General features: G+C 39.0%; 1 protein-coding gene and 1 long non-coding RNA gene across 3 annotated transcripts; both read left to right on the top strand.

Moving 5' to 3' along the window:
• Window positions 1-755: 755 nt before the first annotated feature.
• Window positions 756-9,699, top strand: LOC103997654 (uncharacterized). Its single transcript, XM_009418944.3, has 9 exons — window positions 756-1,321; window positions 1,472-1,517; window positions 1,602-1,683; window positions 1,787-1,832; window positions 1,924-2,022; window positions 5,962-6,030; window positions 6,121-6,451; window positions 7,468-7,616; window positions 7,693-9,699. Exons 1-9 carry the CDS (start codon window positions 821-823, stop codon window positions 9,109-9,111), a joined length of 2,742 nt encoding a protein of 913 aa, XP_009417219.2. The 5' UTR covers window positions 756-820; the 3' UTR covers window positions 9,112-9,699.
• Window positions 9,700-10,237: 538 nt separating this feature from the next.
• LOC135623724 (uncharacterized) lies at window positions 10,238-14,130 on the top strand. Of its 2 annotated transcripts, XR_010491468.1 has the most exons (4): window positions 10,238-10,354; window positions 10,462-10,796; window positions 11,643-13,752; window positions 13,823-14,130. It is a non-coding gene; the product is annotated as an uncharacterized LOC135623724 (long non-coding RNA). The 2 variants fall into 2 exon arrangements; XR_010491466.1 differs by having other exon boundaries at window positions 11,643-14,130.
• Window positions 14,131-15,145: the final 1,015 nt, after the last annotated feature.

Genomic DNA, 15,145 nt, shown 5'->3' on the forward strand with positions numbered 1-15,145 from the left:
GTCGTCGGAGCTTGCTTATTTGACAACAACACCTTCAAATACGAGCAGTTAGTTTGCCAACTTACATGAAACATATAACTTTGCATAGACTTGTAAGGTGTGACGTTACGTTCATCATGTATAAGCAAACACACTGATTTCAAAGTAGAATTAAGCGAACACACTAAATCATTTTGGAGTTTATGTTGAATAATGTGTAGAATCAAGTGCCAGAAATGTATACGTATGTCCTATGAAATCTGAATTGTTGCAAGCAAAATAATGTTTTCTATTTCAAGTAGGGACCACATTTTTATTATGTTAAAATCACCTCATTCAAGACGAATTCCAAAGTCAGTTCTCCTCGCTAAGCTCACCAACAGCAGGAGGCAGCAGCCCGACTCCATATCTATTCCTCATGGCAACACCATTAATTGCATCGTTTACCTCTCTTTCTCTCTCTCTCTCTCTCTATACTTCAAAATTCTCTCTAAGGAGAGAAAAAAAACATCTACCCATCGAATAGTGTAATTTTCTAAAAGAAATCAACGGGAGGTAAAAACATGAGGACAATGTCAGCATGAGTTACACTCATAATTGCAAGTATGATTACAGACTCGGACCTACACGCCTCAGCTACCTGTCTTTCAACTACGACTCAAGGTGGCTCCCACTTGGGAGCTCCGTCTCAAAGAGACAAAGAGGGTAAGTGTTGGGAAAATAATGGCCGCGTAGAAGAAGATATCGGTCGGTGAGTACACCAGCGGTAGTCTTAGAAAAGCAAAGAGGGGAAACAACCGGAAAAAAAAAAGGAAAAAAAACCAAGAAAAAAAAGCGAGCGATGATGGCGGCGGCGGCGCCGAAGAAGAGGGGCCGGCCGCGGAAGAAGCAGGAGGGCGGCCGTCTCCTCCAGTCTCCTCCTTCGTCTCCGCGGCTGGCCTCGGCTCCCCGCAGGACTCTTCGTCAGCGGCGGCGCCGCCCCCTCCTCGACGGCTTCGCCGACTTCGACGACTACCTGGATGAAGACGAGGAGGAGGAGGTGGAGGAACAGGAGGGAAGGGGCAAGAGGAGGAAGCTAAAGGTCATCCTCAGGTTGCCTCCTCCTGGCCCAATCGCTGCCATAGGGGAGGAGGAGGAGGAGGAGAAGCCCCGGAGGCCTGCGCCGGTGGGTCGCGCGTCGTCCTCTTCTTCGTCGGCTTCGTCCTCTTCATATGTGGACGACGATGATGACGACGCCGAAGGGGATGAGAAGGTGGAGGAGGAACCAATCAAGCCGCTGAAGAAGCGGCGCTTCGAGGGATGCGACGATGGCTTTCGTTCTGGTGGATCTGGTCATCGAGAGGTATAATGTATTGTTCAAGTTGTTCCCCACGAACCGCTGCTTTTTCCCATCTACTTCGATTTCCTTCCAATTATTTGACGCTTATTTATGAGAAACCGGACCTGTTACCACTTCGTAGATTTCTTTATCCGACGCTCTTTATCCTTGCAGACGGAGAAGAAAAATCATTTTCAGAGATTGAAGGGATCTGTTTCAGGTTAGAATCCACATGGTCCTTCATTGCTAAGTTTCGAAGAAAGCATTATCGTCGGAGTAGATGGTGTAAGCTTTTCTTTTTCAGGTGTCTCAGCTGGTTCACATGCTGTGGAAACGCCTCTGCCTGAGAAGAAACTACTGGAGGCCGTTCTTCATAAGATTCAGAAGTAATTTGCTTCAGTTTCTATATGAATAACAGTCTTGTTTCCTGTTGTAATTGCTGGAACATGTGTTGTGTTAACAATGAGTTCATCCATTTTGGTGTGTCAGGAAGGACATCTACGGAGTGTTTGCGGAGCCGGTGGATCCTGAAGAGGTTCATTTATACATGATATATGGAAAACATAGCACTATAGTGAAGTCATGGGGCTTTCTTGAACCTTACTATATTGCCTATCTTGTTTCAGCTTCCTGATTACTATGATGTAATTGAGCATCCAATGGATTTTGGGACTGTTAAGACGAAGCTGGCAACCAATGCCTATCGTTCTTTTGAACAATTAGAGGTATATTTCTACTATGGTTACTACCATTGCAAAAATATTTTTGATTTTTCTCATTTTTAATGTTTGTTTAAGCAGAAAAGTTCTTTATGAATTGCTGAAGAAACTACTTTAATTTTCTAGAGGACTCACAAACTCTAGTAATAACATGATAGACAACAAAATTGCTAGTAGTAATTAACCTAGCCCATTCGAAATTAGTTTGTTATCTTTTCCAATTTTGTGCTAATTTCTTCTTCTTAGTTGCTTAATAGGGTCATTACAAAGTGCTCAAGTATTTCAAACCTTTTCTTCAGCTGACACTAGTTATATTATACATACATATTTATCAAGGGTCTGTTTGGTTATCAAAAGTGTATGGTGTGTGGGTGTGCCTACATTTTGCAGAAGTCAACTCTGGTGCTCCCTTCTGGAAATTAAAAGCAGTCAGTTCCTTTCTTAAAACTTACATATTCACAGTTAGCAACATTTTCATCTGTAAAAAACTGAAGTAGTCAATTTCTTAGGAACCATACCTATCGTGGGTCACTTCCTTACAAGCAAAAAAGTCCTTAGCTTATACTAGTTTGTTTCTTATGCATGTAAATCGTGAAAATTTACCAGGGCTACTTCCTTACAAACTTGTTTAATCATAATTCTATCGATAATTTTTGTGCCTCATTTATGATTTCACATTCCCTGTTTGGCACATAAACATGCATAATGGATGTATGGTCCCCTCTGCTGGTTGAGTTAGCATAACATCCATGAAATGACATTGGAGGGAAGCTTACTATTTTTCACAATAGGATGCTTCATTATTTGCCTGAGAATTAAATCCAGAATGAGATAAAATGGAAAGATTTACAAAAGAGCAATAAATGAGACACCAATGACGGTGCTTAGCAAGTGCTGGACACCAGGTGGAGTTGCAGGTTAAAAATGGTATCATTACATACTACAAAACACTCTAGCATGTATCCGAGCACCATATGGTGTCCACATTGTGCACTTTGTTCAAGGTAGCTGCATATGGCTTATTTCTTATCTTGCCCTTCTTGCTACACTTCCCTTTCTTTTCTTATTCTTAACCTCCACTTTTACTATGCCCTTGATTATGCAATAGCCGCTGCCTTTGCTACCACTCATATTTTGTTTCTTGATCGATGCCTTCTTTCTGGATTTTGATTGCTATATATGCTTGAATATGAGAAATTAGGTCACTTTCTGTTTTTTTTTGTGCTCTGTTTTTGGGTATTGAGCTGCATTATTTCTAGTTCAATAACTTATTACTTGAAAAGTTTCATTTAACATTGCTTGCTTAGAGCTAAGTACAATCAGCGATTTCAATAGACGTTCGGGCGCTTGCCTAAGCTCTTGGGTAAGGCGAGGCGAGGCCTGAGCGCCTCGCTTCAAAGAGGCGCCGCCTAGGCGCTCGCCCGAGCCCAGGCGCCGGGTGCTTTAGGCGACCGAACCAATGTTTTACATTTGGTTTGGTCTCCGGTGCTTCAATTGGTTCGATTGAACCAACTAAAGCATCAATATCAGCCTCCCAACATCCCTCTCGCGACTTCCCCAACCCTAATCCTGCTCGCGATTCTATCGCTGACATTTCCTCTCTACTGCCGCTGCATCTCTCCGCTATTATTACCTGTCTTCGTTATCATTGCTCTCCACTACCACTGCCACTGTCACTGCTTGTCGTTGTTGTCGTTGTTCGCCGTCGCTGTTGCCGTTGTCACTATCGCATCTCCCGCTCCCACTCCTGTTACTGTTACTGCTTCTCTCAGTCAGCAGCCTCAGTCTTACTCTTATACCGCTGCTCGCTGCTACCGCTATAGCTGCCGCTGCCACTATTGCTACTGTCGTTGCTTGCCACTATCGTCGCTCCCGCTCCCACTCCCGCTCCCGCTGCCATTGCTGCTACTATTACTCTTACTCCCTCTACTCATATCGACTCGATAATATATTGTTAATTGTATACTAGTAACAATATTTTTTTTATTTATTAGATTAATAATATATTATTTTGATTTTAATACTGTTAATTTTTATTTATTTGAAATTATTGTTATTGTTTTGAATTTTGAGATTTTTTGTTAATGTGATATTGTGATTCAATAAGATTTTTTTAATTTAATATCATATTTTTATTTAAATAATTATATTTATTAATTAATTTATATATTTTTATATTTTAGCGTCTCGTTTCGCTCGGCCGAGTGTCTAGTGCCTCAGGCGTTTTTGCACCTTGGTGCCTTTTGGCGTCTAGCGTTTTTTAAATCACTAAATGTAATATGGGTGAGTTCCAAACAATCATATCTTTATGGGTATTTGTCTTCAACTGGGCTTGTTCATCTTCTAATTTTTGAATTGGACTGAACGTTTTGGTTTTTCATTTGCTAAAACCCTAGACTAAACCAATATATAAGAAAACACCAGAACTGAATCAAACCAACTTCTGGTTTCTTTTAGTTTGGGTCTCAAGTTCTGATAAAGCAGGAGAATTGTTATCTTCTAGTGGTTCTTCTGAAGGTTGCAGTTAGAACAGGAGAGAAGGTATGGGGTGCTGGTGTTATTGATGTTACATGATTACTGCCATCGACATACCTGTTTTGGCCTCCTTGTGGAGTGCAGCATTCTGGCTGGTGTCATCACCTCCTGGGTTTGGGCCTTCCATATTAGGGACATTCAATGGCATCGATGCCTTCAAATTTCCTATTGGATTTGTCATGCTTTCCATCAGAGAAACCAGTTATATAAACTGCCTGCACCTCAACTGAAATTTTCCATGATACACTTAAATAAGAACTTGACTAGATATTTGAACTCTGCTGAGTTTTCCAATTGGCTAAGTAACCTATATTTTCTATGGGAATTAATTTGAAAAAAAAAGCCATTTTTAATTCATGCGATCAGGTCAGAACAAAACGGAATAAAGAACGCCAAGTTATGGAAAATGCATAATTTGCAGAAACTATCAAATGCAACAAAGGACAAATAAACATGTAACATTCAATTGTTCAAGAGAAATGAAGCAGAAGAAATCAAATATTAACAGATTATAAGACTCATTTTTCTCAAAGTAGTGACTTCTCCAAATAAGGACGTAAGAAGGGGGTGGATTCCAGCTAGCCACAACTAACCTCAGGCATATGGCTGAGGGTTGATGAAGTGGGTTGAATGGAATATGGCTCCATTTTCTATCATTACGTCTTTTGGGTCAGATTAAATAAGTTAATTGGCGGTGTCTGTGAAAGAACTGCTAAATTGCACTAGCACTTGCAGGCTCTTTGCAACGACATAAACCTAGTTCATATTCTCATAGTGAACCTTAGTAATGGTAAAGATCAGGGGCTAAATAATTGGTCTAAAGACATCTCTTCTTGGGAACACCTGATATCAGAAATGTATTCTTATATCCATCCTTACTATTGTGTGTCATGCATTTTCAAGTTTACATAAAACTGCAAACTGACTGTACAATAGTCTCTGTTTGTACTCACAAAAAGGAGGGCTCATGTCCTGCATTGTGAAGAATCACATATTTGCAAGCATTGCAAAATAAGCATCACAAAAGAAGTATTGCTGAAGAAGCTAGAAAATTGTATTTTATGTTTTTCCAATGTAGTCTAAGATGATGACCCTACCTAGCAAGATTGCTAGAGCCAACTCCCACCCTCTCTCTTTCCATTCCCTCCTATTTACCTCACACCTTTTACTTCCTCTTTTTTTTCTTGTCTTATATTGCTGGATTCCTCCCTTATCATTACTTTTGCAACTATGCCAGTTGACAATCGAAGTGCTAGATACCTGTTGTGGTATATCTTACTGACCGACCATTTTTTCATGCATTCTGACATTATAACTGAAAACTTCAGTTTTTTTAACTGTCAAAAAAGTGATCCGTGTGCACTTTGTTTCCTTGTATTGTTCCCTTATGAGAATAGGTATCGAATGCAGGATGACGTCTTCTTGATTTGCACTAATGCCATGCAGTACAATGCACCAGACACAATTTACTTCAGACAGGTACTAGAAGCTCATATTTTATTGTTCAAACAAAGAAAAATTGATTATCTTCTTTATATTCGTTGCTAAAAGTCCTTGTCCTACTCAAAGGCACGGACCATGCAAGATATTGGAAGAAAAGAATTTCAAAAGCTAAGAACTGAGGGAAAATGCATTGAGACTGTTTCTAAATGTGAAGAGAAGATCAGACCTGATTCCACTGAGAAAAAACCTCTTCAAAAGTGCCTGCCAAAAGTTGTTCAAGAATCATTCGTATCGGATATCTCTTCTGCTACCACTCATCCTTCTGGAGGGGATCCCTGTACCGGTTTGAGCACAGCAGAAGCTAGTGGCGCGGAGCCTGCTAGTGCTTCCAATGGTCTTGCTGATGGCAGTTGTTCTCTAGGTGAGAGTAAATCAGAGAAGGTGGATGACCTTAGAGGTATGGTCATCAAAAGCTTTCAACTGTGTGTTTTGTGGTTTGATTCTTTAAAATAGGTTATGATGCTCGAAGAATATGTCCTGAAGCTTTATCTAAAATGATCCAGTTTTTAGCTTTAAACATTTAAAGTTCAAGAACCAGCTGGCCAACCTGATCGTTTGCAATAGCAATATTGCTGCAGCATCTGATTATGTTCAAGAGTCAAGTTCACCAGAAGATGATAATTTTCAGTAGCTTCTATGGTGACATCGATTTAATCCATTTGATCAATTTATTTTGTTGGGTAAATATAGTGTTTCTCATGTGATGTAGTCTGATTTTACTTCACTGACCTGTGATATACTCTTTGTCATAAATCCCACCTAAGATTTATTCCATTCGATAGCTACAGTTCCTTTCCCACCTCACGCTAAACTGTTAGATTATTAGGCAAAATGCCCTTTACACTGTAAACAAAGGGTCAAGATAGTCCTAGATTTAGAATCCAATATAAAAGAGATGAAATTTTAATATAGTGATGTAAATGTTAGCCCACATAGTGACATAGGTTCTGCATCAGCCTAATTGATGCCAGATCGACATCATGTTATGGCTATATAGATACAGCATAGTGTCATGTCTCTACAGTGTATACACCAAAGCTTGTGGCCTTTATTTGCTGCTTATTGGCATGTAGTTTAGGAGTCGTGTATTCACAGCTTTATCATGACAGTACAGAATCACCAGAGACGCACCTAATTGGAGTTGCATTGGCATAAATGTGCCTGCACATCAATGATTCCATGAATTTCTCATGACATTGTCAATAACTTAATGTTATGTAATTTAGTTGGTGACAGAAGATTGTCTATGCAATGTAAATAACCAAAGGTGGGTGAAGTGTTTAGATTGAGCATCTGATGGGCAAAGTGATATCTGACTAAAATTTAAGTGGGAATTTATATCATCAACTTCTTTTGTCTTTTAATTGTATCTGTTGGTTTTATCTAATACCTATCTGATTTGTTCTCTTCCAGTAAAAGGGTCTCCATCTAAGCTTGGGATGAAGTCGCTTGATGTGGATGAAAATCGGCGTGCCACTTATAATGTCTGTGACCAACAGCCTGCAACAGAATCTGGCACTGTTTATGATGTTCTTGAGGGCAAGCAAAGGCAGCTGGTTCCGGTATGTTATAAAAGTTACACTTTATAGATATCTTTCATGTTTCCATGCCCATCTGATTTTGTATTTCTTGAATCAGGTTGGACTTGATGCAGAATACTCATATGCAAGGAGCCTGGCTCGTTTTGCTGGTGATCTTGGGCCCATTGCCTGGAGAATTGCTTCACAGAGAATTGAAAGTGCTTTGCCTTCTGGTGTGAAGTTTGGCTCTGGATGGGTTGGGGAATATGAACCACTTCCCACTACTATTCTTTTTCTTGAAAAAGATAACCAGCTAGAACAGTGCCAGCTGGATACCAATACATCCTTGCAAACCAACATGCCATCGAGGGACAAAGGGACTGCAGCGGGGAGAAATGCCAGCGATAATGATCATTCAAAGGAAGTAAATTTTGGAATCCAGAGTCAGGTAGGCACTAGAAGTTACAGTAGTAGAAGTTCTGATCCTATGAAGGAGGGAAATAATCTCTGTGGCATTACACAAGTGAAGCAACAGTCGTCTAGTGTTACGTCTGAAACCCAGCAAAGGGGAAATGCTGTTATGTTACGGCAGCAGAAGGAACAAGGTGTTGCCAGTTTTAAATATTGCTCAAATAGCAGATTGGTAAGTCAAGCTTTACAAAGGCCTGAAATTAATACAGGTGTTGCCAGTTTTAAATCTCCTGGGAACATTTCATTAGGCAGAAAACCTATGCAGCACGAACCTTTAAAACAAACAGAGGCAATGGTGCCATGCAGTACAACTGATGGAAGAGTTAATGTTGATCAATTTAGTCATGGGAAAGTCCTGGAGAATTATAGCACTAATAGTCTTAATAATACTATGGGATTTGTCTCCAAGTCTCAAAAAGGAATTGTAGGTAACGACCGCCGGATATTTGGTAGTCATGAGCATGGCCTCAGTGATCCTTCAAGATTAATGGGTTTGCCAATCAAGATGTTTAACCAGTCAAACATCACGAACAGTTCTGTTGATTCTTCTAAACTTTTGCCATCAACTGTTCCACCAACCAGTACAGAAAGTTCAATTACTGCAGATGCGGCTACAGCTCGATCATGGATGTCTGTCGGGAATTCCTTGCAATCTAAATTATCAGTTGAGCCTGTGAATGTTTGTGACAATCCAAATGGATCCGCTTCTACTTATTTTATTGGTTCTTCCTGGATGACACCAACCTTATCCCCCGGGAATTCTGATAATTCCAGGACAACCTCCATGCCTCAAGCTCTTAGGCAACCTATTCAGGTGGTTGGTTTAGAACCACAGGTTCATAACAGAGGACTGGTTATCTTCCCACAACTAATCGCAACCGATATGCCCAGATTTCAAGGCCAGGCTCCACGTCAAGGTCTGATTCCACAAACAGAAAACAAGCATTCCAGGAATGCTTGCCCTCCAGACTTGAACATTAGTTTCCAGCCCCCTGGATCTCCTGTCCGGCACACTTCAGGGATTCTTAAGGACTCTCAGCAGCCAGACTTAGCTTTGCAGCTCTGACATTTCATGTTTGTTCCTGTAAAATTCTGTGCAGGAAGTTTTTTGATGTCATGCAACCAACCCTTGTGAATTGACATGTTCAAAAAGATGTTTATATTATGGATGTGGTGTTTCTCTAACTGAATGAAGTTCGTGAAAGGAAGTTTAGTAGATTCCCCAAGAGAAATGCAGATCCCAAGGGAAACCGCTAAATGCAACTGATCGTTTGCTTGAATCAATGATATAGAGGCATGTCAGCAGAAAGTGAGATAATTCTCAAGGCCAGACTGGCAGATGACATTTTACCACCGAGGATGTCTGATGTGGTTGAAGGAACTAGGAATCTTCACGGCCGCTCTTTTGGCTGATGGCTCCTGGTTGGTGATACTGTCGTCAGCTTTAGCTTTCAAGATGGTACTATCACTCAAGATATCTTCTTGGAGTGAGTTGGAACTGAACTGCGCAATTTCACACCTCGATCTGGCTTTTCTTCCAGCAGTGTTTGATAGTTGTAGCTTCTGCTGGAATCTTTTTGTACATTGGAAGATGTCAAATTATGTTTTTTGTGCTCAATTTTTTTCATAACTATAATGGTTTTTGAATTTTCTATATTTCCTGAATCTTTCTATATATATATATATGTGTGCATATATATGTACACACATGTGTATATATATATTGTAGCTTATCCTTGCCTTTTTTGTGTTGTATAGCTAGTTAGTTGATTGAATACATCATCGATTGTCGAGAATGTGAAATACTAATCTGTTCTAGTTTATTGGTGAGGTAGTTGAGGCAGAGGACAAGTTAAACTTTTATGATTGATTGAGATATTGGGTTATCTTATACGACGAAATAATGATTTGATTAAAATCATGGAGATGATTTCCAGGAGTCAGTCGAGAGGGACCAAAGGTGAGGGATTTAATTTTCAATTCATAATTCAACAAAATATTGAGGATAAAAATATTCTCAAATTAGATCAAATCCTATCCTGTATTCAACATTTTAAAATTATTATTAACATTAGGTTTCATGATTTTTCGCATATTATTTAAAAGCTCTTATCACACTCTCAAATCATCCTACTAAATTAAATTTCTGAAGTCACTGTTGATTTATTCTGATGAATAACGTACTGCTACTCCGTTGATCTCATGATAAGTCCTCCGTCAAAGATTTGCACCAAATTTTCCGAGGAGTTCCCAATTACATCATCGATCCAATTCTTCTACTCGGCCGGCGTCGACGAATCCCTGTTGATGTAAGCCACAAATACATAGTAAACAAGACAAAGGTACAGCTAAGATTTGCTACAGAGTCCCCGTCGACTAACCCTAAGATTTGCTATTAAATGCCGCCGGTCTTTAGGTTGATGGCAACGCAACGGCGACTGTCCACCAAAGCCAGCCGTCAAGACGTACATGACGCATTCAAATCTTCGCACGCATCAATAGATCCCATTTTGCCTACCAAAGACGCATTCTTTTCGTGCATGCCCGGTTTCCCAAAAAATCTCCTCCTCTCCTTCGTTCGTCGGTTGGAATTTGGAAGCAAGGGATGGATTTGGAGGACGCAAGGCGGGAGATTGGAGTCTTTTGGGTTGTCCGTAAAGGTGGTGAAGGATGAGAACTTGTCGTTGCCGCGGGCAACGATGAGACGTGCTCGTTTCCTCCGACTCCTGCCGAGGCGGAACGGGATTTAAGGTGCTCTATCTATTTAGTTCTTCTTCTTCTTCTTCTTCTTGTTTCTTTGGCATAGACGTCGCTGATTTGCTATTATTGATCGTGGCATGTATCGAGGTGCTTTATGTCTTTAATTGTCTGGATGATACGCAGGAAACGTTTTGTGACCTTATTTCCTTATGCTGATGTAAATGTGAATCTGCATGGTTTCTTGATAGGTAAAGGAGTGATTTTTATTAGGCAATTGAAGTCTAAAATGTGTTCATAAATGTAGAAATTTGATGGTTTTTTACAGTTACATTAATTTCTTGATCACTTGTCTTATGTATCTGTTAACGCTTTTGTCTGGGTTCGGGGAAGAGTGATATAAACGTAATCGCCAGCTTGTCAGTAAATTCCAGTTTCTCACATCCTATTTCTTGAAAGCTTTGCATTAGTTGCACAATAGGCAGGTAAAATGTCGAAACATTTCATCTTTCACTTAATGTAAGAGGTAAAGACACACTCTAGTTAATGGAAGAATGCTTGCATGCTAGTTGATGTTTTCCCTCTCAAAATGGCATAGCAACCTTCGTGTTTGTATCTCTAAACCATTGATTTATGCAAATCCTATTTGTGATTATAACAGCTGAGGTCTACATGTGTGTGTATCTGTGGCGTGCGTCTGTCACACTAGTGCTGCTACTTCATATATCAAACTTCATTTCTTTGTTCGTTGTACTGTTGAAATCTCATACTCATGTCACATAATAAAGATGCATCAGGTATAACTTTTGGTTAATTAACTGCTGATTTTGTGTTAGCCACTGTTGAAACTTTGCGCAATCATCATTATGCTTTTATCTTTTTCTTTTGTGTTGTGCGTAGGGTTCCTCAGATGCATTCGGTGAGGTTGATGCCTTTCGAGCATTGCACATTGTGAGTCTATTACATGTCAAAGGTTTGAAGTTGCTTTCGATGTTCTTGTTTATATCATCTTGAAGACAATTAACTTTTCATATGTGGATGAGGTGCAATTGGCTTTTAACCACTTTCTCGTCACTAAGTTATAAACTTAGTGAAACCCTTATCATATGTGTCTAATGCCTTTTAGTTTCACTGTGTATAATTCTTGAACCTGCACTTTGCTAGCTCACAATGCATTTGCCCGTTTACCTTATCTTGAAATGAAGTGAGCAAGCTAATGAACTGAATAGTATTTCTATGTCATCATTTTATCTTTCATCTGTTTCATCTTAAGCTAATAATAGCTATTTGTAGTCATTAACCAATTGGATTATTGAACAGTAGGTTCTAAGGAGGCCATGCCATGCAAATTACTTCCACTGGCAGCCTTAGGAAGCCATTGAACATTGTCCTATGAAGTTGCTGCAATTTATAAGATATTTTAATCATGCTGCAGCACAACCATGAAGTGAAAAGATGGCTTCCATCTGAACATATAAACTGATTACGATTGATGATGAGCAAATAAATGACCTGATTTACAGAATCCAAGACTTGTGAGAATTTATTAAAGAAACTAACAAACAGCATGATTATGATAAATTCTAAGTATTTCATTAGTATAAAACAATTGTCGTTTCCTGGCTTTCGCCTACGTATACAATAGGAAGATACCAACGTGTTTGACCATACAAATCGTTTACATTGATCAAAATTTATAAAAAGCTACAACAATAATTTAAATTTATCAATTTGGAAAACCATATCTCAAGAGTGTGTCAAGCTATTCAGATGTCTTTCATAAATGAATTAAGATTAGTGCACTTATCTCAGTTATGACTTTCAATTGTTAGCCAATAACCAAGAACAAAATAAAATTTTCTTTTAACATGGTATTCGAGTTTTGTTGAAAAAAACAACAAATGAGAAAAGTATGTGGGTATTACTGAAATAAAAGAAAACAAACCAAGGAAAGTATTCCTTCTTTAGCATTCTTTCCTGGAAATATTACACGGTTGACCTGACCATTAATATTTCAGAAACAAATAAGATAAGAAAAGGAAATAACCAATATGATACAAAATTTTAGCATGCATCGATGCTCATTTCATGCGTCAAATTTTAGTTGCATGAACTGGCTAAGTACAGTAAATTTCCAATGCTGCATAGTTTCTGCCCAATGTCCTCATTTCTTGTTAATTAAGTTTGTCAAGAAGCTTCCTATAGTCATTTTGAGATGAAACTGATAGGCCTTTTGTTGAAATGATAGCTAATCATATTTTGATCTCAGTATTGCTGGCAGAAATTGGTAGAACTGTCTTGTTGCCGTCTTATAGCTCATCATGTCCTAGTAATTTCTTCGTGTTTCATTGCTAATCTAGGAGATGTTCCTTTTTGTATATTATGATTTCCCTAAAGCTGTGATGGGATCATCGTAGCAACATAAATTTTTTTTCCTCCTGTCCCACATGCATGAGACTTTAAAGACATGCTTCTTTGTCATGAAGCTAAAGATGCAAACTTCACTGTTTGAATTCTATCTTGCAGAGGTTCTTGGAATTTGTTTGAGAATTTGTGGAGTATTTTACTCAAGATAATTCTTTCTCTTTTCTCAAGAAAGAAACCCGAATATTTCTGTTACCCCACAGTCAAAAAGAGTAAAGAACATGCTAAAAAATGAATCCAGAGAGAAGAAAGATCTGCAAAGCTGAGGCAGAAAAAAAGATTTTTTTGAGAAGAAGAAAAGTGTACCTTTGATGTGAGTGCTCGTAGAGGAGAGATATTGACGCGGCTCAATCCAACTACATGGCTGTATGAGCATATCCAGCCATGTCTTCAGATTGAGGCACGCCAATACCTCCCCCTTCAGATCCCATCCTATATTCTTCTTCGAGCTGCGTACCAAACAGACCATGACACCAGTGTTCTTCCCTGACCATGCCGTGATCAGCATCTACTGTAATAATGCTAAGTTGTATTGTTCAAAGGATAGAAGAAGCGAGGTTTGTGGAGAAGAGAGGAACAACATAAGGTCTCCTTTTCATCAAATTAGTAGTGCTCTTCTTTTATAGTAGCTTTCTTATTACTCTCTATTGTGATAGGTTCCTCTCTTACATGACTGTGGATGGATACGTAGAGGCAGAAGCAGGAGAAACGAGGGAGAAAATGAATCTGAGAGGACCACATCAACATGAATCACTTTCAAGATAATCCATGTATACGTCGGTCGGTCGCAATCATTAAAACTTCCCGGTAGGCATCTGTCATGTGTCTCTGCTTTGTCAAATGGCTGTGTAAGACATGTATACAACTATTAGATTCTGTAAAGAGTGGAAATAACTATATCTCTTCTATTAAAATTTAAATGTGATCTGAAATGCATAAAAACTATGTTACTAATGATAGACCGATATAACCCTGCATACTATTATAATTTTCATTTCGACGAAGGACTAATTAGATTGTTATAGTCGTTCTTGGCATTGTTCCAATGTGGATGGTCAATAAATGTTGCTGTTATTCACAGCTGTGTTTGTAATGCGAAAGCTCAAGACAACCTGATGACAAGTATGGGTTAAGCTTTTCTTGTTTATCCTTCAAAGTGCAAGAATGAATCACTGAAACATAGAGCATGGAAGTCAGAAGACACAAGTAGGGATCATCAAGACAGAGATGAACCGAGGAGTGAAAAGACAATGAGCTACCAGAGAATCTGAGTGCAGTGACAAAAAAAATGGAGGACATTTGATCAGGTAAATCTGTGGCTGGTGGGATGTAAATGGACAGACATCCATAATGATTTCTAGGTCAGACTTACCTGTGTTTGTTGGGGTGCATTAACTTCTTCAGGGACCATCATCTCCTCTCTCTCTCTCTCTCTCTCTCTCTCTGTGTGACCAACAACACCATATGCTTCCGAGTCCCAGAGCATTCAATTCTTGCCCATCGCCACCGAAGCCGGTGGGGCTCAACCTCAGCCTTTGCTGCTGATGTTCTTGTTTCTATTCAGCTATTTTTTTCCACTCCAAGGATCATCATCAATTCAGTTGCAGCAAAAGATCTCATCATAATCGATGTCCCATTGTCAAAATTCTTGTCGCATTAAGATGAAGATTCTCTCATTTGAGTCCGAGCAGAAGAAAATGCTTTCGGATAAATAAAAGTATGCTTTCAGATAAAAAAAATGTTAAGGATTCGAAATCTCATTCGATATATTTATTTTTTTGAATCTTGTTTTCATTACTAACCTTTTAAGAAAAAAAAAAGATTAGTTTTCATAAAATTTCACGTAGGATTATTATCAGCATATCCTATTATCTATCTATCTATCTTTTCTTGAAATCTATAAGGCAATTTTCAGTACACAAGCATCTTCTCTCTCGACTGAAGATTTAGACTTGTCACTGAACCTGTTTTACTGACTG

Source organism: Musa acuminata, chromosome BXJ2-9 (assembly GCF_036884655.1).
Source record: "Musa acuminata AAA Group cultivar baxijiao chromosome BXJ2-9, Cavendish_Baxijiao_AAA, whole genome shotgun sequence".
NCBI lineage: Eukaryota > Viridiplantae > Streptophyta > Magnoliopsida > Zingiberales > Musaceae > Musa > Musa acuminata.